This window comes from Glycine soja, chromosome 17 (genome assembly GCF_004193775.1).
Source record: "Glycine soja cultivar W05 chromosome 17, ASM419377v2, whole genome shotgun sequence".
NCBI lineage: Eukaryota > Viridiplantae > Streptophyta > Magnoliopsida > Fabales > Fabaceae > Glycine > Glycine soja.
In genome coordinates this window covers 30,887,307-30,914,836 of record NC_041018.1, presented here as the reverse complement: position 1 = coordinate 30,914,836, position 27,530 = coordinate 30,887,307, and the positions used below count along the sequence as shown (strand labels likewise).

Genomic DNA, 27,530 nt, shown 5'->3' with positions numbered 1-27,530 from the left:
TGAATTATCACATTTCCAACATAGGTTAATCAAACTCCACATAACCTAACATCCACACCAAACAATCGCACAGAGATAATTCACACAACATCTCAAGTAATTCAAATTAATCAAATAATACAAGAAATACATCTAACATCTATTAGTTATTGAAATTTCAGGGCGTTACATGTTTCCATCGGACAAAAATGTCAGTAATTTTCTATTGTATCAAAATGTAGTAATTTTCTGTTGTATCAAAATGTCAGTAGTTTTTTATTAGACGTAAGTGTCAGTAATTTTTTTGTTGGACCTTAATTCAGTATATTTCTATTAGACTAATTTGTTAGAACTCAAATTACGTTTCATTTAAGGGTAAAAAAACATAATTTTAGGTTAAATTTCCCCCAAAATTTGTATTTTAATATTTTAGGGACAGATTTTTCAATGATTTACACATTCAAAGACAAAATTGACTATTTACTCTTTTTTTTATTTATTTATTGGTAACTCAAAAGGCACAACTCATTCAACTTGAATTTGTGAAAGTGATATGATATACACTAAACAAACTTGGGAAGGAATGAAAAAGCTTTAATTATGACTATATTTAAAACAAGATTGTAAGGTTATTTTTTAAGAAAAAAGATATACATGTGCATAAAAAATTGCCTAAAAAACAAAAAAAAGTAAATAGTTTCAACAAATTTACTTTTATTATCATTTAGAATGTAAACGTAGTCATTTATTTAAGGTAAACTAAAATGATAGTTAAAGAATTGTAAAATTTAAAGATGAATTTAATATTCAATTACTTTATGAATGTATTTCATCTTAAGTATGCTATACTTTCATTTGGAATACTATATATATATATATATAGCTTTATTAAAAAAAGAGTGGTTTTCTTTATATTTAGTTTTAAAATTTGCATCTATATTATTTAATTTATTTTAAAATTTACAATAATATAAAATATCCAAAGAAAAGTGCTCGATGACGTTAATTGGAATCTTATTAGAATAAGTCTCTTATTTAATGTATAATATTGTACCATATTCCAGTTTTAGGTTAATTTTTTGAACGTTTTATATAATCATATTAATATATTTGTTTTACTAATAAATATTTGGGGTCTAATAAATTAGTATAATTAAAACATACTGATATTTAAGTTCAACAAAAAATTTGTTGTACTTTTTACCCTTTTAAATATTATATTTTGAATTTTAATTTTTCATAGACGAATTTTTATATGATTTATACATTAAAGGATGAAAATGACTATTTATCTAAAAATTAATAAAAATCTAAGTGTTGGATAACCTGTTTTCCTATTGGGATGTTTGACTATCTTTTTTTAAAAAAAAATTGCAAAAATAAAATTCCATATCTCTCCCGTCCGAAAATAGCCCCGGCCCATCTTAGGCTCTTCTCCCCGTTCTAAAACGCAGAGATAACATAAACATAACCAAAAACCGATGATGTATATACACCTTTCGCCTTTATCCCTGGCCGAGACAGCTCCATGTGCCGTTACTCTTAAACCCTCTCTTTCACTTCACTCATCGCATTAACAAACCAAGTAACCAACAATGAAATGAACAACAACAACAATGATTCTTCAACTTCACCGAACCTTCTTCTCCACCACCACCACCTCCTCCTCCTCCGTACCTTCCTCACACCCCCTCTCTTTCTGCCACTTCATGGTCTCTCTCTTTTTAATTTTCCCTTAAATTTTCTAATTTTCCTTATTTTGATTATCCTTTCAATAATAACGTAATTGTGTTTTTGCTTGCGAAACGACGTCGTCGCATTGTAGTTGCAGTTCAGGGCGATCCAGACTCCACCAATCGCTCTCGCGCCGCACGCCACGTCATCTCTCACCGGCGCCACCGTCCAATTTCGAACTCGTCTTCTCTTCCCTCCAAGAGTTACCGCGAAGTGCCACGCGACGTCGTTTGGTAATTTCCGTTTGCAGTTTGCTTTGAACTCCACGACGCCGTTTGGCGGCGGCGTTTTCTCGAGGAGGTTCGCCACGCGCCCCGCGACTGATGGTGGCAAGCAGAAGAAGCGGCAAGTAAGGGCTGCCGTCGTTCGCGGAAAGGAGAAGGACGGAGGTGCGGTAAACGACGCCGCGTCGAAAGAGGTTGACAATGCGGCTGCTTCTGAGGGAAGTTTGGGCGAGAAGAAGAAGAAGGGATCGTCACGCGCCGCTGCGAGTGGCGAAGAGGACGAGAAGAGTGTGAAGAAGAAAACGGCGAAGCAGAAGAAGACGACGTCGACGCAAGAGGATGGTGCTGTTGAAGCTTCTAAAAAATCTTCCAAAGGGAACAAGAAGAAGGATTCGAAGGTTAGTAATCGATAGTTTGGATAAATTTCTCGATAAACACTTATAGTAGACAAAAAAAAAGAAAAAAAAAGAAGGTAAACTGAATTAAGCTTTATTCCATGAGTTAAAATTAGCTTATGCATTAGTTAGATTCAGCTTTGGGAGAAGTTACACAAGAGAAATTTTATAATAATTCAAGGGTATAAGTATAAGTTGTATAAGAAGGTTTTAGCATACGAGAGGACATTAATTACCAACTCATTTTCTTCTAACTATAGTTCTTATTGTCTTAGACATTTACAGCATGAATACTTTGAATACTTTTAGTTGTATTATTATAAATTTTTTACTTTTATTTTTTAAATTTTTATGCAAATATATAATTGAAAATACAATAATAATATGATAGGTTTTAGTGTTTTATTATGTCTGCGACTAGTGTTTATTTTAAAACATTAATTCTCTCTTGTGAGCTAAGTTTTTTTTTTTTTTTTTTTTTATGTTAATGGTGGATAATTTTTTATGTTGTGTATTATGGTTGTGTTTGTATCCTATGGATTTAAAAATTTGCTGTATTTTTGTCATCAAATTTGTGTCCCATGTTGTGTTTGTGCTTCCTAGAATGACACTAAACTGTGGTTCTTCAGAAGAGTTTGACTGAGAGTGCTATTGAAGAAATAACAGAGAATTCTGCTTCTGCGAAGGACAAAGTGAAGAAGAAAAATGGGAATTCTAGTCTAATTGAAGAGGCAAAACCCCTATGGAATTTTACGTACAAGCCATTGTATCCTCCCACTGGAAAGTCTGTGGTGGTTGTGGAGTCTGTTACAAAGGCGAAGGTTATTAAGAGATACCTTGGTGATATGTATGAAGTCTTGCCAAGCTATGGTCATGTAAGAGACTTGGCTGCAAGGTCTGGATCAGTGCGACCTGATGATGATTTTAGTATGGTGTGGGAGGTTCCATCGCCTGCTTGGACTCATCTGAAGAGCATCAAGGTTGCACTGAGCGGGTACATTTTCCCATCCCTCACATCCACTTGCTATTGTTTTTTGCAGCATTGGATGGTTATAGTGGTGATTTTGTTGGTGTATGTCTGTGTGTGCGTTTTGGTATATAATCTGTTGGGAGCTAATGTTGGTGTTAGTTGTTCTATATGATGTTATTAGAGTAATGGAGATGTTTCATGATTACTTGTATGGTGTATAAATACGGTATTATTTTGTATGCATGGGTATGGGTAAGAGTATTGGGTGCATTATGGTGTATAAATACGGTATTATTTTTTTGAAAACTGAGAGCACAGGCACAGCACAATATATTATGAAAAATATAATTATTTTTATAAATCGCTTAGATTTTATCATTTTATTTTTCTTTCTTTATTTTTTTAATATTGCTGACATTTATATTAGCTTTCCATCATCATTGTCTTACTATCGGTCTTTATCCTCCTTTTTTTTTATCAGCAAAGATAAATTAGATATATATCAGAGTACCAGAGGTACAAAGGTTACATATTTGGGATTGTCCAGTCATTTGGTTCCAAATATCAGACTTGAAACAGTCTATATAAGAACCAAAAGCTAGATACATTTTAATATAGGCTAATCAGATACTATAACTGCTATCCTCCACTGATAACAAAACCTTCTCTAAGGTTACTTGACCATTGATTAAAATGGATTACAAAATCTTTCTCCATATTTCTGAGCCATGTCCAAAGTAAGAATATTGCATCATCCATCAGTTTGCTGTTGAAGGTGTCGTTGGAGAAAACTATCCTGTTCCTATGCTGCCATATAGTCCATGTTAGAGCCATCCACCAACACTTCCACCTGTTAACCCTTATTCCATCATCCAGCCCACGTACATGTTGAAGGAAGTGTTGCCTCGGATTTTGCGGGAAAACACCTAAGATGTTCACCCAAGACAAAGATTCCCACCATATAGGGAGGATTTTGCTGCAGTGAAAAATTAGATGAGCTACATCCTTCTCCTTGTTCCTGCAGAATGGGCATAGCATATCATTAGTCTCTACATGTCTCCTTCACAGATTTAATTTTGTTGACAGTCGATCTCTAATTAACCTCCATGCAAAGAATGATGTTTTGCTTGGAATCTTTAATTTCCATAATTCCTCATAAACTCCATCCTGATTCTCCTCTATTGTTTCCCCCATCAGCAGATTGTTAGCACTTTGTGCTGAGTATTGACCATTTGGGTCTTTATCCTCTTGAAAAGTTTATTGGAAAAACATAATCATTGTGAGGAATAAGAAATGCAGAGAATTTTCTGAATTGGCTCCAGTGATTAGCATTAGCAATGTTTCCATTTATAGGCAGGAGGATTACAAGATAATAATGACAAATACAATTCACAATCACAAGACACAAATTAAAATAACACTATTTCCTATGATACATTGATTTACTATTAATATGATTTAAATCTCAACAACATACTTCAATCTCCAACAATCATAATCAAATTTAAATAAAAATATTATATTTAAGTTATGATAATCCCTTTATCATCCGTATATAAAATGTATGAAAAGATTTGAACGTAACACAATCAAGTGTTTATACTGAGACAGCCATATAATAATACGCATATCGGGTTTCCAGTAGTACAGGTACAGTATGTATATGTTGCCAATTTTGAAGTATATGTGCATCATAGGTGGTTGACAGCATTTATCCTGTTTAATTCATTTTATGTTATTTGACAGAGCAGAAAACCTTATTCTTGCATCAGATCCTGATCGTGAGGGGGAGGCTATTGCTTGGCACATCATTGAGATGTTACAACAACAGGGTGCTCTACATGATAATATTTCTTTAGCAAGAGTAGTCTTTCACGAAATAACTGAAAAATCTATAAAAGGTTCCCTACAAACACCGCGAGAGATTGACATAAATTTGGTTCAAGCTTACCTTGCACGGCGGGCTCTTGATTACTTGATTGGGTTTAGCATTTCACCATTACTATGGAGGAAGTTACCAGGTTGCCAATCAGCTGGAAGAGTTCAATCTGCTGCACTTTCTCTTATATGTGATAGAGAAATGGAAATTGATGAATTTAAACCAAAGGAGTATTGGATTGTAGAGGTTCAATTGAAAAAGAAAGAGCTGAGATCAAACAAGAACCTTACTTTTCCTGCTCACTTGACCCATTTTGATTCAAAAAAGTTGAATCAGTTTTCGATTACTTCTGATACTGAGGCTAGAGATATTCAAAGCACTATAAACTCAGCTGATTTTCATGTTGTTAGCTTGAAAAAAAGCAAAAGTAGAAGAAATCCTCCTACACCTTATATAACATCGACACTTCAGCAAGATGCTGCAAACAAGTTGCATTTCACGGCAAGTCACACAATGAAGGTACTACAATTTTTATTTATTCCTAATTTATTTACTTACTTATTCACAGCTGTAATGAATAAGATTTGCCTTTCCTGTGTAATTAATATTTAATTATGTTTAAATTTTAAGTCTTCTAGAATTACTTTTATCATTAATCTCAATTTGCCTTCTGAGTGCAGCTTGCACAGAAGCTCTACGAGGGAGTTGAACTGTCTGATGGTATAGCAGTGGGTCTGATAACATATATCAGAACTGATGGACTCCATGTAGGTATCACTTTGGTTGCATGAATGTGATGGAATGTTGTAAACTACTCTAGATGCATTCTATATCCATATATCATTTATTTGTCCACCACCCCCCGCCCCTCCCACCCATTTCTCTTTTGTAACAACCATTTCATGAATCTTATCTGTTTAAACGTGATCACTAATCTCCCACGATTCTTCCTATACTAGATCACAATTTTGATTTTTTCTCGTGGGTTTGCATGTGTGGATGGCAAGTTTAAACCTTCCTTATGTGAACCCAGTAATTTTGTTTACAGATGATTGCTTTTATTTTAACAACTCACTGTATTTTCTTCCATAGATTTCTGATGAAGTTGTTGCTAGTATACGCTCGTTGATCATTGAAAGGTGATGTGCATTTCTCCATACACCTTTATAGTTTCTATGTATGTTTGCCATCAAAGTTTCGTTATTACTAATGTATTATCATTTTATCACTATGCGAAGTGTAATAAGGGGAGACAATCCTCACTTTAAAAGTCGATTTTGTAGGGTTGAGTTAGGCTAAAAAGGCCAAAACCCACAATTTTAAGATGAATATCTCTGGAGCTTACCCAAAAGACCCAAGGCAACATTTCCTCCAACATGGCTTCATCACATTTGGAGGGATAAGGATGACTAGATGGAAATGTTGGTGGCTGGCCGTAACATGGACCGTTTGGCAGCAGCGGAATAAGATCATCTTCTCTAACGACTCCTATGATAGTAACAAAATGATGGACGAGGCATCCTTTCTATTGTGGACATGGCTATCGAATTTGGAGAAGGATTTCTCAATACCTTTTAATCAGTGATCTAGTAATATTAGAGAAGGGTTTTGGTATTAGGAAAGTCAATTCATATAAACTAGTAGCAGCTTAATGGTAGTATGGCAGGGTAGCCTGTTTTGGTTCCACTCTAGACTCTATTTAGTCTGATTAGGAACCATGTGTAAGGCTATCCAATTACATATGTATTTCAGTACCTCTGGTACTGTGTTTCATTAATATAATTACTTATCTTTGCTGAGCAAAAAAAAAAAAAAAAACAATTTTAAGATGATATCAGAGTTTATCCTAGATTCATTAATGGACCACTCACCATATTTTCCACACACCTAGCCCAAAAGTGTTTGCCGTGAGGCGGTGTATTGGGAAGTCCCACATCGGCTAGAGATAGTGCCAAGATAGAATAAATAAGTGGGGGGAAACCCTCACCCTATGAGCTAGCTTTTAGGGTGTAGTTAAGCCCAAACCTACATTCTATGATGGTATTAGAGCCAATCCTAAATCCATTGGTGGGCCACTTGCATTTGGCACGCTACAGGCTGGATGTCTTGGGCGTGAGGGAGAGTGTTAGAAAGCCGCCTTAATTGTAGACCCTGTAGCCTCCCTTAGTTGCGGCCTCTTTGGGGTTGACTTAATTGAAACCTCAAGGGTGGTGGTTTAGTCCCACATCGCCTAGTGGTAAGGCCTAATTATAGTATATAAGTGGGGATAACCCTCACCTTACAAGCTGGTTTTGTAGGGTTGAGTTAGGTCCATATCCCCTTTCTAAAAATTTCATGTAAGGTACACTTTGCCAACAAACATGCAAGTTGGGATTTAAACCTTACAGCTACAGTGATGTTAGTGTATAACATACTATATAGTCTTCAAAATATTTTGATAGATGAATTTTAATTTGAAAGGAAGGCAAGAAGGTTATGTGGGAATATAATAGTTATGCTCTTAAAACTTCAAAAAGTACAGCCAATCTATAGAATATAGCATCAGAGTAAAAGCTCTTCAATTCTGCTATATAGCAGTAATAAACACATCTGAAGACAGTTAACTAAACAGCCTTACCTTGTCTGATGTTGCATTATTATTTTAAATTTGAATGCTTAGTTTATGTGGCTTAAGCAATTTTTGATTGTTTTTCATGTGCATGAACAAGAGTTTACTATATGCAGGTATGGACAAGATTTTGTCTCGCAAAGTGCACCAAAGTATTATAAAAAGGTGAAAAATGCACAAGAAGCCCATGAAGCCATTAGACCAACTGACATATGCAAGTTGCCATGTATTATGACACATGCTTCCTTTTTGAATATTTTACTTGAATGGTTTGCCTAGGGTGACTGCTAATAATATTACTTGTTGATGATTTGTCAGCAATGCTTTCTGGGATACTTGATGGAGAATCCTTGAAGCTCTACACACTTATTTGGTCACGAACAGTTTCATGTCAAATGGGACCTGCTGTCTTTGAGCAGGTTAGGTTACTAAATATCCTTCAACATATACTGCGTGAACCTTAAATTATATTCTAAACTTGCTGTTTTTCTAGTTTGTACCTAGAGTATTGGCTGTAGATTCATAATTAGAAATCAAAATTGTGCCACTTTTTTGTTTTATTGGTAGGTGACAGTGTAAAATACATCCGTTTTTTTTTTGGAAGGCAAACATATATATATATTATTAATGAGATCATAGCAGTACCAGAGGTACTGATGAATTATACATAATTACAGGACATTTAGAGTGTCGCCTCCCAACATAAACAAAACCCTCCATTAATCCCACTACAGAGGATAAATATATCCAACCCATTACAAAAAGTCAATATACCCAGCCCATATCAACTAAAATAATCCACAAGGTTAGAAGACCATTGGTTGAAAGAAATACTAAAATTTTTCTCTCTGGTCTTTAACCATGACCATTTGAGGAATAAAGCATCATCCAACACTTTAGATGGTTGGAAGTGATTGCCCTCGAATACCAACTGGTTTCTATGCTTCCATATAGAGTTAGTCAATGCTACCCACCATCCATATCGATGAGATTGCTTTTGCCCTACGACATAACCCTCACAAAATTGGACAAAGTGTGATGCTGGAGATGATGCAATGGTGCCAACCATCTGATTCCAACTCATAGATTCCCACCAAAGCCCTAAAGTCATTTTACAATTGAAGAACAAATGATCCACCTCCTCTTGAGCATTCCCACACAGAGGGCATGAATTATCCTGCATCTGCACATTTCTTCGAAGGAGATTTCCTCTAGTGGGCAATCTATCTAAAATAAGTCTCCAAGAGAAAATCGCAGCCCTTGGGGGTACATTCAGCTTCCATATAGTCTTTAAGATGTTGGCCTCCGGAATTGGATTGCTGGTCCTCAATAGTCTGTAGGCTGACTTAGTAGAATATATACCACTGGGATCAGCTTTCCAGACCCTAATATCTTGCATATGAGGCTGGATTTGAATGTCAGTAATTGCTTCCATGAATGTCACAGCTGTATGTTGCTTATAGTCAAATAGATTCCTTCTCCACTTTAGGTCCCAACACCAATTGCCTTGGGAGAAGGTTCCCATGTTGGATATGGTACTATTCTGCTGATCACTAATCAGAAATAACTGATTGAATTGCTGTTCAAGTTTATAATCTTCCCCCAACTAATTATCTTTCCAGAATTTTATTTTTTCCCCTCCTCCCACCTTCCATACCATCTGCTGCTGAATAATACTGAACTCAGGCTGTTGATATATCTTTCGAAGGTCCCTCCACCATTGAGAATGCCACGATTTATCCCTCCCACTACTAAGATCTGACCATCCACCGTATTTTGACAATAAAATTCTGGCCCACAGCTGATTATGATTAGAAGAAAGAGCCCATACCCATCTACCCATCAAAGCTGTATTGAAATTGGAAATATCTTTGACCCCAAGACCCCCATCCTCCTTAGGGAGACATATTACTTCCCATTTCACCCAAGGAATTTTCTTATGCCCTTGATCACCCCTCCACAGGAAGTTCCTTTGCAAGGAGACAAGTTTGAGAGCTATTCTTCGTGAAAGCTTGAAAAAAGATAAAGTATAAATGGGTAGAGCAGTGAGGACAGAATTGATGAGAGTAACCTTCCCAGCCATAGAGCAGTGAGGACAGAATTGATGAGAGTAACCTTCCCAGCCATAGATAAAATTTTCTGGTTCCATTTAGATAGCTTATCTTCATATTTGCTGATCAGCGGTTCCCACACCAAACTGCTGGTAGACTTTGCCCCAATGGGGATGCCCAGATAATAGAAAGGAGTCTCCATATGTCTGCAGTTCAAAAATTGTGCTGCCTCATGAATCCAGTTAGCCTCAGCTCCAAAAATCCCAAATTGGCTTTTTGCAAATTTAATCTTCAATCCAGATGCCAATTCAAAACCCCTCAGCATAGCCTTCAAAGCAATGACATTATCCCATGAAGCATGCCCCACAAATACTGTGTCATCTGCATATTACAGAATATTGACCTGCTCATTTTGCTTCCCTACCTGGAAACTTCTATACAAGTTCTTAGCTATTGCAACCCTCATCATTCCAGTCAAGCCTTCAGCCACTATGTTGAAGAGCAAGGGGGCTAGAGGATCCCCTTGTCTCAAACCTCTAGTGGGAACAAATTCCTTTGTAGGGCTGCCATTTATTAGGATTGATATAGTGGCAGATTGCAAACAAGCATTGATCCATTTTCTCCATGTAAAATTGAAACCCATCCTATCCAACATGTAATCCAGGAATGACCATGAAACAGAATCATATGCTTTCTCGAAATCTACCTTAAATACCAAAGCTGGCTTCTTACATCTTTTAACTTCCTCCACAACCTCATTGAGAATCAAAGTTCCATGAAGGATATGTCTATCCTTTATGAAAGCTGATTGTCTTTCATCAATAAGGCCAGGCACCACCATCCTCAGTCTATTTGCCAATAATTTGGCTATTATTTTATACATGCAACCTATAAGGGATATAGGTCTATAGTCATTGAATGACTGAGGTTGATTTGATTTTGGAATTAAGGCCAGAAAAGAAGTATTACTGCCTTTAGGGAAGCTACCATGCACATGGAATTCATCCACAAATCTCCTAAATTCTGGTTTTAGCACCCCCCAAAACTCGTTGATAAAATTAAAATTAAAACCATCCGGTCTAGGGGATTTATCTCCTCCACAGCTCCACACAGCTTCTTTAAGTTCTTGATCAGAATAGCCAAGGGATTCTAAAAAATCGAGAGAGAATGAGAGAAGAGAGAGGAGAGAGAGATAGTGGGTGGGAGAGTGTTAGGAATAGATGGGAGAGGAGAGAGAAGGGTCCTCGTCTGAGCACTGATCGGAAAAGGAACGACGACCATCACTGCTACCAGCGAGCTAATTGGCGAGAACGTAACGACATAACCTCCTTTTACTTCACTCGATTCCCTGAAGAGACAACGGAAAAAGACCTGTGGTGGCATTTCAAGCAGGTGGGCGATGTGAGGGAGATTTTCATATCTCCAAAATGAAACAAAATGGGAAAGAGATATGGGTTCGTTAGATTTAAAGGGGTGCAGGATGTTCATCAGGTGGAGAAGAAGCTCGACAACATGGTGTTTGGAGGATTAAAAATGTTCGTAAACACTCTGAGGTTTGGGAGATCAAAACGTGAATACTCACAAACAGAGGGTAAAGGAAGAACTGGGGGTAAGTATAATCTGGAGGGGTCTCGAGAATCATACTTGACATTGAAACCAGAAAAAAAGGCGCACATTCAGCAAGGGACGTACGCCGAGGTAGTGAGGAGACACACTTCAAGAACAGTACAGAGGGGAACCCTATCTAAAGGGGAGGTTAACTGTTATAGCTCGAGGTCATCAGTGAACCTTGAGATTCAGGGGATAGGGCAGCAATGGCTCAAAGGGGCTTGGATAGGGAGACTAAAAAATATGGCAATGTTTGATAGGGTAGAGGAGTACCTGTGGTGGGATATTGGAGAGAACATATACCCGAAGTACATCGGGGATGACATGGTGCTACTCCATGGTCTCACAAAACAAAAAGCTAAGCGAATGTTAGAGGAAGACAAAGAAGGGTGGGGAGACGTTTTCAATTCCTTAGAGCCATGGAATCCACAAATTCGTGTTGGCTCTAGACTGACGTGGGTTCATTGCTGGGGAATACCACTGATTGCGTGGGACATGCAGCACATTAAAAAAATAGTGGCCTCTATCGGTGAAATGGTGGATGCTGACGATGATGTAGAAGAACTCAAGAAGCTGGACATGGCAAGGATTTTAATCAGGACATCATGGAAGCCACTCATACAGCACATCGTGAATGTCCACATACAAGGAGAGTCATACGAGGTGCACATAGTGGAGGAAAGCGGGAAGTCGTGTGCCAATTGCCAACGTCGACAATGGAGTGATCATAGCTCATCGGAAGAGATACAGTCGGACGAAAGTGAAGATGGAACAACATGGGAAGATATCACGTCATCGTGCTGGACTCGCATGCAACAGCAAAACAAAGAGGACGATCATGGGGAGTTGACAGGAGAAGCCTCGATGTCGGGGTCAAAGGAGGAATCGAGGAGATCACTGGGAGGAAACTTTCCTCGCGATGGCAACTCGCGCGAGGTCGGGCCGTCATCCAAACAAGGCAGCGCGGCGGGGGAGGAAAGCGTGAAGGTGACGAACACGCATGTCGGAGAGACGCAGGAGCCAATGGCAATCCCAGTCGCGGGTGACACGTCTGATGGTACCAAGGGAGCGTTGCAGACAACGGAGGAGCATGAGAAGCCGTTGTGGCCGGAAAACTTGATTCAAAGCCATAACTACGGCACCGAGGGAGACGAACCGATACGGGTAACCATAGGTTTGCATGATGGACCAGAACCAAGGGACAACGTTAGTGACTGCCAGGCAATACCGCAGTCTGTCATAGCGCAGACAGAGGATGTACAGGTGCAGATGCATGGTAGGGAGGCGCAGGGGACAGAACAGCTACCTGTGAACCATAAGGAAGGTCTTCGGCAAAAGGGAACCTATGCTCCAGGGGAAAGTGCAGAGAACAATCACGAAAGAGGAAAGGGGGGGCCAGACATGAACGTTGAAGAGAGGAAGAGGGGTTTTAAATATGAAAAATCACGTGACCAGCACATGGGACGGGAAGTGGATGGGGCTTTTAATATTCACACCCTCAATAAAATGTGTAACCCCCAATTAACATACCCAAATAGCCCCACTCAAGCCCAATGCAGTTCCTGGCAAGCCTACTCCCGAAAAGGAAGGGGCAAAAAGAAACAAGCCCAAACGTGTGAAGCTAATAGCCCGCGGGATGTCATAGCCTCTGAGTCAGTGGCCTCTCAATCACAACACCAGAAAATGATCGAAAACCCAGCAGAAGGACAGCTAAGTGATTCCTTGCAACAACACACAGCCCAACAACAACTGAAATATGATGGGGATTTCCAACAACTAAAACATGATAGGGATTTCCAATCAGTAAGCAATTATCAAGAGGCAGAAAGCACTTGGAGAATGGTCACAGACTTAGGGCTGATTACATGCAATTCTCAAAAAAATTACGTTCAGCAGCTGTTGGAATTGGAGAGCAGAGATGTTCAAGAGGTTCAAAGGTTGGGAAGCAGGAGGCAGAATCAATGAACATTATTTCATATAATGTAAGAGGGTTGGGGAGGGGGGTAAAGTGGCCTGCAATCCGTAGGATGGTCAGGGAGAATCACATAGACATGTTATGCCTACAGGAGACCAAAAAGGAGAGTGTTGACAAGTCCATGTGCACTGCCTTGTGGGGGATCCAGATATTAGCTGGGAAACACAACCTTCGGTCAACTCGGCTGGTGGCATTCTATGTATATGGAATGAGAAAAGTTTCAAGGTAGAAAGAAGAATCTTAGGAGCTGGATTCATAATGCTGACAGGCAAATGGCGCAAGGAATCACAGTTAGTACATTTAATTAATATATACTCACCATGTAATCTTCAAGATAAAAGGACGTTGTGGGAAAACATTAAACAGCTGAAAAATCAAAATCCTGAAGGCTATTGGTGTATTCTGGGGGATTTCAATAATATAAGGACAGTTGCAGAGAGAGTGGGTTCAAGTTAGAGGGGGCTAGAAGAGGGAAATATCCGGGAATTTAATGACTGGATAGCGGAGTTGGAAGTAGAAGAAGTGCCTTGGGTGGGGAAGCGTTTTACTTGGTTCAGACCAAATGGCAGTGCTAAGAGCAAGCTGGATAGGTTTTTGATTTCTCCAGAATGGTTATCCAAGTGGTCTGCTTCATCACAATATACACTCAAGAGGAACTTTTCAGATCATTGTCCTGTCATGCTCAAATCTCAGAGTATTGATTGGGGTCCTAAGCCTTTCCGCATACTAGACTGCTGGCTTAAAGATCAGTCCTTCAAGAAGCTGGTTCAGCAAACCTGGTCCCATAATAATCAAAGAGGGTGGGTAGGATATGTGTTAAAACAGAAAATTAAAGCTCTCAAAGTCAGCATCAAGGAGTGGAAAAAGACACATTTTGGAGACACTTTAAGTAAATACAAGAAAATAGAAGATCTAAATAAGTTGGAAGAGGAGTCAGCTGATAGGGTGCTGAGTCATCAAGAGCTGGAAGTTAGAAGGCAGCTGCAGCAGCATTTATGGGAGGCAGCCCAGGCACATGAATCATTATTAAGACAAAAGGCAAGATCAAAGTGGATTAAGTAGGGAGATTGCAATACTAGATTTTTTCACTTGATGATAAATGCTAGGAGGAGGAATAATTGTTTGAATGGGGTGCTGATTGATGGTTTGCGGAGAGATGAGCCTACAATAGTCAAAGAGGAGGTGCGGACTTTTTTCATGCAGCGTTTTCAAGAAGCTGATCAGGCAAGACCAAGACTTGACGGTATTCATTTCCAGTCCATCGATTTCCAGCAAAACCAAATGCTGGTGGAGCGTTTTAACGAGGAGGAGGTTAGGAGGGCGGTGTGGAGCTGTGGTAGTGATAAAAGTCCGGGTCCGGATGGACTCAATTTTAAATTCATCAAGCTTTTTTGGGATATCATCAAACCTGATTTCCTAAGATTCCTAGATGAATTTCATGTAAATGGAGTAGTGCCAAGGGGCCTTAATGCATCTTTCATAGCGTTAATTCCAAAGGTAGTTGATCCTCAGGTGTTGAACAAATACAGGCCTATCTCACTGATAGGATGTACCTACAAGATATTGGCTAAGATTTTGGCAAATAGATTGAAGAAGGTTATGCATTCCATCATAAGCGAGCGTCAATCAGCATTCATAGAAGGCAGGCACATGCTTCATAGTGTGTTAATAGCAAACGAAGAAGTGGAAGAAGCTAAAAGAGGTCAAAAGTCATGTGTTATCTTCAAAGTTGATTATGAGAAGGCGTATGACTCGGTGTCGTGGGATTTCCTTAAGTACATGATGACAAGAATGGGATTTTGTGCTAAGTGGATTCATTGGATAGATGACTGTCTAGAATCAGCATCGGTATCAGTCCTTGTTAATGGCAGCCCTTCATCTGAGTTTGTGCCTCAAAGAGGACTTAGGCAGGGAGATCCTCTATCACCTTTGCTATTTAACATCGTTGCTGAAGGTCTTAATGGCCTTATGACCAATGCCATGGAGAAAAGGTTATTCAAGGGATTTCTATCAGGCTCAAATAATGTGGAAATCAGCCTCCTCCAGTATGCAGACGATACTATATTTTTCGGGGAGACAACTATGGAGAATGTTAGAGTTATTAAAGCAATTTTGAGGACTTTCGAGCTTGCATCGGGATTAAAGATTAATTTTGCAAAAAGTAGTTGCGGGGCGTTCGGTGTTTCAGAGGAATGGATAAGCGAGGCAGCCAATTACTTGCATTGTAGCTTGATGGCCTTTCCTTTCACGTATCTTGGTATCCCTATTGGGGCCAATCCGAGAAGATGCCAAACGTGGGACCCTATCATCACTAAATGCGAGAGAAAATTAGAGAGATGGAAACAAAGACATCTATCTTTCGGGGGGAGAGTGACTCTTATAAATTCAGTGCTAACGTCCTTGCCTATTTACTTTTTCTCTTTTTTCAGGGTCCCCAAAAAGGTGGTGAACAAGCTAGTGAGACTTCAGAGAAACTTTTTATGGGATGGTGCATCCGAGCAAAATAAAATCGCTTGGATCAAGTGGGAAGCGGTGTGCATGCCAAAGGAGGAAGGAGGTTTGGGGGTTAAAGATATCACATCTTTTAACGTGGCACTTATGGGCAAATGGAAGTGGGAGTTATTTCAAAGCCAAGGGGAATTGTGGGTAAGGTTACTTAATTCAAAGTATGGTGGATGGAGAGGATTAAGTGAACATCCGAGACCTGCTAAAGAATCTATATGGTGGAGGGATTTGAAGAAATTGTGTCAACACACACAGCAGGGGCAGCTTTTGAACAATTCAATAATATGGCAGGTTGGGTGTGGAAACCAAGCAAAATTCTGGGAGGATTCATGGACAGGAGGTGGGAATCAACTATCAGAGAAGTATCCTCGGCTATATACCATATCGGAACAGCAAAACCAATTAATACAGAACATGGGAAATCACAAAGATTCAGGCTGGGAGTGGGAATTTAAGTGGCGAAGATCATTCTTTGATAATGAGATGGAGATGGCAGTTGCATTTATTCAAGAGCTGGAGGGAATCAGAATTAGATGTAGTAATCATTAGGAGTGCAGGGCAATCATATGTTATAGGGCCTGCTCTGTAAGAGGGCTGATTTCAAATGTCACACTTGTGATTTTACTCATGTACCTTTTCAGCACCTCTGGTACTCACTTAATATAATTATATATTTATTTTGGCTGATAAAAAAAAAAAAGTTCTTGATCAGAAAAAGAGGCAGTCAACTTCTCCCTTTGGCTGTGAGTAATCCTATTGAAGTGAACCCCATCCAAAGTAGGTCTAGAGAAGTTCTCCTTAGTGAATCTTCTAACAAAAAATTTGACAGCTTCATCCTTGACCAATTTAGGTTGCTGGACCCATATCCCTTCACTGAAGATTCCATGGATAGTGTTATGATGTCTTCTGAAATTGATTGTTTTGTGAAAATAGGCTGTGTTACTGTCTCCTTCCTTGAACCACTTAGCCCTGGATTTCTGCCTTAAGAGGGATTCATATGCATTTGAAGCCATCCACAGGTCATGTTGAATGGACTTCTTAGACATAAGTTCAGCCTCAGTCAAGCTTCTATCACAGGCAATAGTATCAATATCATTTAACTGCTGTCTCAGCTGCTGTACTTTCTTGAATTTGACATCCCCAAACTCTCTACTCCATTGTTTTAAGCTGGATTTTAAATTCCTCAGCTTATTTTTAAGCACAATTCCCCCCCAACCAGTCTGCTGATCTCTGATCCATGATTCCTTCACCAGTGTTTGATATTCTTTATTTTTGAGCCACCAATCCAGCACCCTAAAGGGCTTAGGGCCCCAATCCACCATATCTGTTTTCAATAAAATTGGACAGTGGTCTGAAAAGTCCCTTTGAATTACATGTTGTGAGGAATCCGGCCAATGGGATAACCACTGTTCTGAGACCAGACATCTATCTAATCTGCTCTTGACAGATCCATTGGGTCTGAACCAAGTAAATCTGCTACCATAGGATTTGATCTCCTGCAGTTCCATATCAGAAATCCAATTATTGAATTCAGAGATATCAGAGCTACTTCCCATTCTTTGAGATGTGCCTATTCTTTCTTCTTGACTTTTGATGCTATTGAAGTCCCCAAGGAAACACCAAAGACCATCAGTGTGAGAGGTTTTTAGTTGCCTCAACTCTTCCCACAAAGCTCTCTTCCCCTGTAGGTCACAGGGGGCATATATATTAACGATGTATATCCTCTGATCATCCTTTATCCATCTATCTGCAAGCATTAGGAAGTTGCTGCCTTTCACCCTGCTGTCTACCTCAAAAGCAGAATTATTCCATAAGCATAGTAATCCACCAGAAGTGTGAACTGAGGGAACACTGTCCCATGAAACATTAGAGTCCCCCCATATGCTCTGGCAGGTAAGCTTGTTGAAGTTTTCCTTCTTAGTTTCCTGAATACACACAAGGTCCACCCTGTACTTTAAATTGAGCTTTTTAATAGCAGCCCATTTTATCCCCCTGCCCAAACCTCTGCAATTATATGAAAGAATTATCATTATCAGTGATGTTTACTCCCTTCTCAACTGCCATTGTTTTGTCTCTGTTCTCCATATCAACCAACACCCCTTTGATTTGTTGAATTTCACCCCCATGAGTCAGACCCATTTGATTTATAAGCTCCCATTGTTTTTCAGAAGTGAATTGTTTCTCAATGTCTGAAAATTCCTTCTCCATGTCTTCCATAACCTCCTGTTGGGCTTCTTTCTTTCTGCACCATTTTTTTCTTGTGTACACTTGTAAAGTATTAGTTGACTCCTGCTGTTGCACTTTAGAATTGGCAGATATGTTATTTTGGGCCTCGGGGGTGTTATATGTGGAAAAGTCCAGACTGGTAGTAGGCCCAATAAGTTTGAAGTTGTGAGCTGGTGAGTAATCTGAAGAAATCATATTTGGACCGTTGGAGCTATTAATGTTATCCACATTTTTGCCAAGCTTAGAATCTGACGCAGGCTCATTATAGGATTTTTCAGAAGCTCCTGCTGCTGAGCTGGTGTCATCCTCCCTTTTTCCATCTATGTTGACCCGTAGCTCTGCTGTAGCTATTTCCTTTTCCTCGTCATCTGCCGGTTATGGTGTGTGTTGACCGTCTGTAGTTTCAAAACCTTTCCTTTTAAGGTCTGGTGTGCTTTTCGAAGTGTGAACTAGACAGAGGGCCTTTTCAGAGTGGTCTTTACCCACTGGGTCATCAGCTATGTCGAGACCAGTGGGTAAGAGGATTGAGTGTGGTTCGCGCCTGTCGCCTACGCGGTTTCCGTCCAGTGATGACGGCGTCGCTGCGCATCTCCATGATCGGACACTGTCAATATCATCATCGTCCGATATAATCTCCTCCGAAGACTCCCATCTACTTTTCTCGTGACACCTGTTATTCGACCCGTCACTGCCGTTTCTTCCACCATGTGAACGTGATAAGTCTCTCCTCCGACGTGGACTTCTACTACCTGTTGTATTAACGGTGGTCGAGGAGTCCTAACCAAGACTCTAGCACAGTCGAGTCTCTGCATGTGCTCCACATCGTCGTCTACCTCAACAAGATTGCCCACCGCCGTCACTATCTTACGGATGTTGTCTATTGTCCACGCGACTAATGGGATACCCCAGCATCGAAGCCATGTCAGCCTGTTTCCAGTACGAAGCTGTGGTTTCCATTTCGTCAACGAGTAGAACAAGGATGAACCTTGTTCGATTTCTTCCGCCATAATCTTCGCTGCTCTCGTGTCGGAGAGGCCGAGAAGAAGGGTCATGTCATCACCCAAGTACTTGGGCGACACACCTGGGCCCAGTTTCCATGAGACCTCGTCTTCTAGTCTTTCGAAGATCTCTAACTGCTTCAATCTTCCCACCCAAACATTTTCATATCGCCGTATATCTTCCTCCGATATATCCAATGTTATCGATGGTTGTGAGCCCCCATAACTAACCAGCTGAGCACCGCCAGTTCTCGTGTGTGTATTTTTATCTGACGACAAGGCCACTACTTCTGCATATGACTTCTTAGGTGCCTTGTTCTTTGTTGTTCTGAACGATACTTCTTCCCTTTGATCATGAGCAACCACACCTTCCCCTTTCTTCGCAAGAACGACCTTGTATTGGTCCATCTTCGTCTTTCCTCTTCCATATTTTGGAGTGTTAACATGGAGTTTAAGGCCTCTTACGATGCTGTTATCCAGTTCCTTTTCGATTCTTCCTTTATCAGAGATCCCTTTGTAACGGACGAAACCATACCTCCTCCCTTCTCTGTTTCTCCCTTAGGAATGAAAATCTCTTTTACCTCCCCCCACTTACGGAAATGACTTCACAGCTCCATTTCTGTTACTTCATCAGTGAATCGAGTGAAGTAAAATGAGGTAATTTCTGTTCTATCCCTCCAGTTCCTTCGGTGAGGATGGTCTTCCTGGCGTGTCCCACTCCTTCCATAACGGCGTGGTGGCAGGTTCTTATTCTTCCTATGTCTCACGGTCATCCACTCAGTCTCACTCACATCATCATGCACTCTCTCAGTGTTTGGCTCTCTTCCTATGTTCCGCTCTCTCACAGTGTTTGGTTCTCTCTCTAGGTGTCGCTCTCTCTCACAGTGTCGCTCTCTCTCATTCATTCTCATAAGCATATAATTATTAGCAATGTATGTAGCAGAAACAATATTACAATACAAAATCACAAATCAGCAGTTTGTCGTTTAAATAATTTTAATCCCAAAAATATATGCATGACATTAGCAAAACAAAAACTTAAAATAGAACATAACTCAGCAACAAATCCTATCAACAAAACAAAACAAAGAGTAAAGTTGAAGCTTGAAATTTGAGTGAGGAAAATTGTCTCTCACTTAGCTTAACTTTATTACATTCAAATAACACATATATATACACCAAAAAGGAGAGAGACAGCTTGACAAGACAAGACATACTGCTGTCTTCTACAACAAGCTAAGCTGGAAACTAAGAAAGCTAAAAACAGAAAATCTATCAAGAGATACACATAATTATAACAAGTAAAAATATAACCTAGGAGACTGGGAATGTAACACTTTTTTGTTTTATTGGTAGGTGAAGGAAATTATATGAAAAGGACAGAGTGTATTACATCCTCTCAAGAAAACAAAACAAACAGAGCAAAACTAGAATCTAGGAGATTGGAAATGTAACGGAGCATGCCAACCTCTCTGCATGTCAGAAAAATAAATGTCTTTATATAATAAATACACCATGAACTGAACACCTGTGTGGCTAAAACAATAACCCCCATCTCAAATGACAACTAGAATTGAATAAGTTCCCTTAAATTTTTAGCATTCCTCTCCAACCGTAAACACTGCTGTATCACAAAAGACATAACAGTGTCACAAAATTTTAGCCTCTTTGGCCATCCAAAACATAGAAATTAATCACAAATCCTTTGGGCAGGCCCAAAGTTTCCTAAATCCACATAGTCTATTCCAAAAACAAAGTAACTGCAAAACAATGCATATTTTGCTATAGTACTATTAAAATGGGATTTTTGTAATTGTGTGTATGTATCACACAAATGATCCTTTATTTATAGTGAGATTGGTTTACAATATATAGAAATATAATATTCCTTAACAATGATTATAATCCCTAATAAACATCTGCAGATATTTCCTAATTACAAATCATATCTTTAATACTCCCCCTCAAGCTGGAGCATATATATCATATGATCCAAGCTTGTTACAAATGTTGTTAACACGAGAGCCCTTGAGGCACTAGATCTAGCAACTGTTTTCTGCTTCTTGCTCCTCCAAGAGATCAAGTTTCCTCCAATGAGAACACAATATTCAGAAGTGGACTTCCTATATTAATGTGCGACTTGGTGCATTCTTGAGATATCGAAGGATATGTATGATGGCATTCCAATGACTAACACATGGTTCCTTCAGGAATTGGCTAACCTCATTGACTGCAAATGTGATATTTGGTCTATTGATAGTGAGGTAATTAAGTTTGCTGACTAGACGATGATATCTTCCGGGGTCTTTCAATGGCTCCCCTTGACCCTAAAGAAGCTTCACATTAGGAAACTGCCTGAAGTATATGTTAAAAATGAGAGAGAAACACCTTAGAGAGAGAAACACCTTCGACAGAGAGAACCTCTTGAGAGAGAGAGTGCCTGTGAGAGGAAGAACTTACGAGAGAGATAGGCGGAGAGATAGTCCGAGAGTTAGAGGGAGAGGTACAGAGCCTTCCAATGACTATGGAAGAGTCTGTAGTCATGGAAGGGAGAGGGGGAGGAACAGCGAGGCATATTCCTCATGTCGTGGGTGCAAAGTCAGACACAGGAGTTACGGAGGTTTGCATAGTACGAGTCGCAGCGATTCTCTAAATAGAAGTTTAGGTTGCAGCCGAAGGGAACATCAACGAAACGACAAGAAATGCCTCCACAACGAAGTGAAATCTGAAGAGTGGACAAAGGTGACCAGCAGAAGGGAGGCAAGGAAAAGGAAGAAGTCGTCTTCAGAGAGTAACGAACTTCACAAGAAGGACTCGAGAGATAACTTGTCACCCAATCACCTCAGCTGGAGAAATAAGGAGGATATTACGTCCTATTACTTCTCTAATTTCACAGACGGGGTAAACGAAGTGAGGCTCTGGGAGAAGTTTAAGGCATGGGGTGACGTGCGGGAGATATTTATCGCAAAACGTCGGAACAAGGAAGGCAGAAGGTTTGGGTTCGTGAGGTTCAAGGGTGTTTCGGACGTAAAGTTCCTGGAGACGCAGCTGGACAACATCTTCATAGACGATCACAAGCTGTTCGTCAATCTTCCAAGGTTTGCTAGGTCAGCTACGCACCTTGAGAAAAATACAAAGACAGGGAATGGAGGGAAGCACAGAGAAGCTATCATTAATGGCCTAGAAACCAATAGAGCTCCTCGGGTGAGATCATATGCAGAGGTGGTGACAAAGAGAGGAGGTTCGGGAGGAAACATGAGTGGTGTAGGAGACACTCCACGTATTACCATCACACCTCATGAAGGTCGTGATTTCTGGTGCAATGGGGCATGGGTTGGTAGACTGAAGAAGTATATGTCTTTGGAGATGACAGAGAAGTGCGTATCATGGGAGTTAGGGTATAACATATGTACCAGACTCCTTGGCGATGACATGGTTCTTCTCACCGGCCTCACAGAGGACAAAGCTAATCAGCTTATCAAATCGGAGACTGAAGGTGGTAGCTCCCTCTTCTACTCCCTTGAAAAATGGAGACCGGGTTGTAGACCTATTAATCGGGCTGTGTGGATTCAAATATGGGGGTTCCCGATCGAAGTGTGGGACGTTCAAAATATGAAGCGAGTTATCTCCTTTATCGGAGACGTCATTGAAGCAGACGAAGACACGGAGGACCGGCACCGGTTGGATCGTGCGCGACTGCTGGTTCGAACACCATTGCCGCCGGCGATTATGAAGGAGGTCATGGTCTCCTGTGGGGATGAGGAATACAGGGTGCGCCTAATAAAGGAGATCAGCGACGGTGGACACGCCAGCAGAACCAGGAACCCTCTGGCCGGAGAGTGGACGGACGAGATCACGTCGGAGGAGGACGGCGACGCCGGAGAAGACGAAGACGATGACACTTCCTTTTCCTACTCACCGGAATTGTCATCTGCCAAAAACCGGCTACCTTCCGACCATCAGGTTCCTGTCTTACCCAATGGATCCTCCGACCAAGCTCCTGACCACCCACATCTGTTGGGTAATAACCCACAGGTCCAAAATTACACCGAGAAGTCAGCAGAGGCAGGGAACGCTAGTCTGGGGTATTTTTCGGCAAAGGTTAACCCTGGCTATTGTTGTGCAGAGAAGGCTCAGGGGATTGCTTCCTCAGAAGTGATAACCTCGGACTCTGATAGGCCTGCGCCTTACCAGTCTGACGCAGACCAAATTGGAAATTTTTTGAATCCTGCTCAGGATCCAAAAAAGATAGATAACCATGCTGGGGTATACTCGGGCTGTGCAACGGCTAAAGGTCCTCAACAAGCTAATCCTTCGTTGCAGACTAAAAAGCTTATCGGGCCAAGCCACAATCCGGGCCCAATAAAAAATACAGAGGGGTACAAATATGAATTTCAACCAGTCTTGGCCCAGTCAACAAAAAGGGATTCTGGACTATTCCTTAAAGTGTACGTGAGGCAGAGACACGGCCTAGCTAAAGCTTGTCTCCTTGAGCTGGAACCTGAACAAGCTAATAGCTCCAAGGAGGATAATACTATGGGTGGTTTAAATGATGCGTCTTCTGAAGGCCCAAATACCACTAAGTTACAGGCAGTTGAGGGGACTATTAACCAAGAAGAAAATCAGTTTGAAGACTGCGAAGAGGCCAAGCAGCAATGGATTCTTGCGAAGTCCATGGGCCTGAACCATGAATCAGATCCTGAAGGCATACACTCTTTCTCAGCTATGGAGTCTCGGGACAGGAGAGAAGCTTTGAAGATGGAAAACAGATATATTCAGAGATGAATATTCTGTCCTATAACATCAGGGGGCTAGGTAGAGGCCTTAAATGGGCTTCTATCAGGAATTTGGTGGGTAAATTTAACATAGATCTTCTGTGTCTGCAAGAAACTAAAAAGGATGTGTTAGACAAAGCTTCGTGTCAATTCTTATGGGGGCAATCTGATTTAGATTGGGAATGGCAGCCTGCCTTAAATGCTGCAGGGGGTTTGTTATGTGTTTGGGACAACAACAAATTCCAGGTTGATGTAAGGATTTCAGACAAAGATTTCATTATGCTGGGTGGTATATGGCTACCTCAAATGCAAAGAGTTGTAGTCATCAACATTTATGCTCCCTGTGATCATGCTGGGAAGAGACACCTTTGGCAGAATCTTAGCTCTAGAAAATTACAATTCCAAGACTCTTGTTGGTGCTTGGTTGGGGACTTTAACTGTATTAGGCATCCTCTAGAAAGATAGGGAGCTAACAATACTACTTCAGACTCTCAAATCATTCAAGACTTTAATGAATGGCTTGCTGATATGGAGGTGGAGGATGTTCCTTGCCTGGGTAAGCCTTTTACTTGGGTGAGGCCTAATGGAACTTGTAAGAGCAAGCTTGATAGAGTGTTGGTTTCAGATGGGTGGCTTGAATTATGGCCTGATACCTCTCAACATAATCTTGAGAGGAATTATTCTGACCATTGCCCTGTTATCCTCAAATCGAAGATCTCTAACTGGGGCCCAAAGCCTTTCAAGGTTTTTGATGGCTGGTTGCAGATAAAGGAGTACAATCAAGTAGTCAAAGAGTGTTGGTCTGCTTATCAACCCATGGGATGGGGGGGCCTTGTTTTAAAAAGCAAGCTTAAGAACCTTAAACAAAGGTTGAAATTGTGGAGTAAGGAGAACTCAGCAGACATATGCACCCAAATAAAGCAGCTTCAGCAGCATATGAATGAGCTGGAAAATTCTATGTCATCTCAACCTTCGGAGCAACAAATTAAGCAGTTGAGGGAAGTCCAATCTAAGCTTTGGGAGAAGGCTAACCTCCATGAGTCCATCTTGAGACAGAAAGCTAGAAGTAGATGGGTTAAAGAAGGGGACAGCAACAACTCATTTTTCCACAAACTTATCAACTACAGCAGAAGGAGAAATGCAATTAGGGGGCTGATGATTGATGGTTCTTGGGTTGAAGATCCTCTCTTGGTCAAGGCTGAGATCTTACAGCACTTTCAAAACAGATTCCATGAACCCCAGCTGCAACGACCTAGCTTAGATGGAGTTCAATTCAGTGTGTTGAATGCTTCTCAAAGGGACAGAATGGTTGAGCCTTTTTCTGAAGAGGAAATTACGCGAGCTGTGTGGAGCTGTGGCAAAGATAAAAGCCCTGGGCCTGATGGGTTTAATTTCACTTTTATCAAGCAGTTTTGGCAACAGCTCAAACCTGACTTTCTTAGGTTTCTCGATGAGTTCTTTGTTAATGCCTCCTTCCCCAAAGGCAGCAATTCCTCCTTTATCGCCCTCATTCCTAAACTGAAAGATCCCCAAGCTATCAATGATTTCAGCCCTATATCTCTCATAGGCTGCATCTATAAAATTCTAGCTAAAGTGCTGGCTGATCGGCTGAGAAAGGTCATGCCTTGTCTTATAGATGAAAGGCAGACAACATTTATAAAAGGCAGACATTTGCTTCATGGAGTTTTGGTGGCTAATGAGGTGATTGAGGAGGCTCGAAGATCCAAGAAGTCTTGTATGGTCTTTAAGGTAGACTTTGAGAAGGCTTATGATTCTGTTTCGTGGCAATTTCTCATTTATATGATGAAGAGAATGGGGTTTCATGAGAGATGGATTAGATGGATAAAGGCCTGCTTCTCTTCAGCTTCCATCTCTATTCTTGTTAATGGAAGCCCTACTTCAGAGTTTAAACCTCAAAGAGGGCTGCGACAAGGAGATCCTTTGGCCCCTTTTCTCTTTGATTTAGTGGCTGAAGGCCTAACAGGGCTTATGAGGCAAGCAGTATCTCAAAACTGTTTCAAAAGCTTCCTGGTGGGGAAGAACAAGGTTCCTGTGGATATCCTGCAGTATGCTGATGATACTGTGTTCTTTGGAGAAGCTTCCATGGAGAATGTTAGGGCTGTGAAGGTCATTCTCAGAAGCTTTGAGATGGTCTCTGGGTTGAGAATTAATTTCACTAAAAGTCAGTTTGGTGCCATAGGTCAAGCTGATGGGTGGTGCAATTCTGCTGCTGCTTATCTTAACTGTGATATGTTACAGCTTCCTTTCTGTTACTTAGGGATTCCTATTGGTGTAAATCCAAGAAGAAGGGTGGTTTGGAATCCAATTATTAACAAGATTGAGGCAAAGCTGAGCAAATGGAACCAGAAGAATATTTCTATGGCTGGTAGAATTACTCTTATTAATGCTGTTCTAACAGCATTACCTCTGTTTTTTATGTCCTTTTTCAGGATCCCCTCAGCTGTTATTAATAGGATCTCTGCCATTCAAAGGCAATTCCTTTGGGGAGGTAATCCAGAAGGGAGGAAGATTGCTTGGTTATCTTGGAGTCTTTGCTGCACTCCTAAAGATAAGGGAGGTCTGGGGATTAAAGATATTAAAACCCTCAATAAAGCACTTCTTTTCAAATGGAAATGGTTGCTGTTCCACCAATCGGATCAACTCTGGAACAGAATTCTGGTATCTAAATACAATGGCTGGAGGGGATTGGGCCGGGGACCTCACAAACATTTCTTTTCTAACTGGTGGGCTGACTTAAGGGCCATTACTCAACATCAGAGTATGTCTGCTGCTGATAATCAAATCTGTTGGAAGTTGGGTAGAGGTGATCAATTTCTCTTTTGGGAGGATCCTTGGGGCGACGAGGGAATTCCTCTTAAAGATCAATTTCCTGAGCTGTTTAGAGTTTCTTCCCAAAGACATTCCAAGGTGGCTGAGATGGGATCTTGGACTGAGAATGGTTGGGTCTGGAACCTGTCTTGGAGAAGGAATCTCTTCGATAATGAGCTGCAGTCAGCATCTAACTTCATTGACCAAATCCATGCTTGTAGTCTAAATACCAACCTGGAAGACACCTGGACTTGGAGAGCTGAAGCTAATGGAGAGTTCACAACTAAATCTACTTACCAAGTTCTTCAACCTCAGCTGGATGATCAAGGTCAGTTCGAAGGGTTCTAGCAACTCTGGAAGCTGAAAATTCCTCCTAGGGCTCTTTCCTTCGCTTGGAGGTTGCTTTGGGATAGACTCCCTACCAAGGATAACCTGGTTAAGAGACAAATTCAGGTTGAAAATGACCTTTGCCCTTTCTGCCACAGTCAACCTGAATCTGCACCTCACCTCTTTTTCAAATGTGATAAGATTATGCCTATTTGGTGGGAATTCTTCTCTTGGGTCAATGAAGACAAGGTTATCCACTGCAGGCCTATGGATAACTTCCTCCAACACTATTCTGCAGCAGCTTCAAAGGCTTCTAACAATAGATGGAAAATGTGGTGGGTAGCAGCTACAATCTCAATTTGGAGACTCAGGAATGATATGATATTCCATAATCAATCCTTTGACATCTCTAAGTTGACAGATAGTATCTTATTCCTTTTATGGACT

General features: G+C 40.6%; 1 protein-coding gene across 6 annotated transcripts in view; it reads left to right on the top strand.

Annotated features, from left to right (window-relative positions):
* The first annotated feature begins 1,383 nt into the window (after positions 1 to 1,383).
* The window catches only part of LOC114393389 (DNA topoisomerase 1-like), a 70,867-nt gene continuing 44,720 nt past the window's right edge, over positions 1,384 to 27,530 (top strand). For 3 of the 6 annotated variants that reach the window (XM_028354716.1, XM_028354715.1, XM_028354717.1), the window contains exons 1-8: positions 1,384 to 1,691; positions 1,805 to 2,335; positions 2,962 to 3,326; positions 5,049 to 5,700; positions 5,862 to 5,948; positions 6,274 to 6,320; positions 7,906 to 8,015; positions 8,108 to 8,208. In XM_028354716.1, coding sequence (XP_028210517.1) covers positions 1,596 to 1,691; positions 1,805 to 2,335; positions 2,962 to 3,326; positions 5,049 to 5,700; positions 5,862 to 5,948; positions 6,274 to 6,320; positions 7,906 to 8,015; positions 8,108 to 8,208 — 1,989 coding nt within the window. In that variant the 5' untranslated portion in view covers positions 1,384 to 1,595. The remainder of the gene's footprint in view (positions 1,692 to 1,804; positions 2,336 to 2,961; positions 3,327 to 5,048; positions 5,701 to 5,861; positions 5,949 to 6,273; positions 6,321 to 7,905; positions 8,016 to 8,107; positions 8,209 to 27,530) is intronic. The other 3 variants (XM_028354711.1, XM_028354713.1, XM_028354714.1) reach the window with 2 other exon arrangements.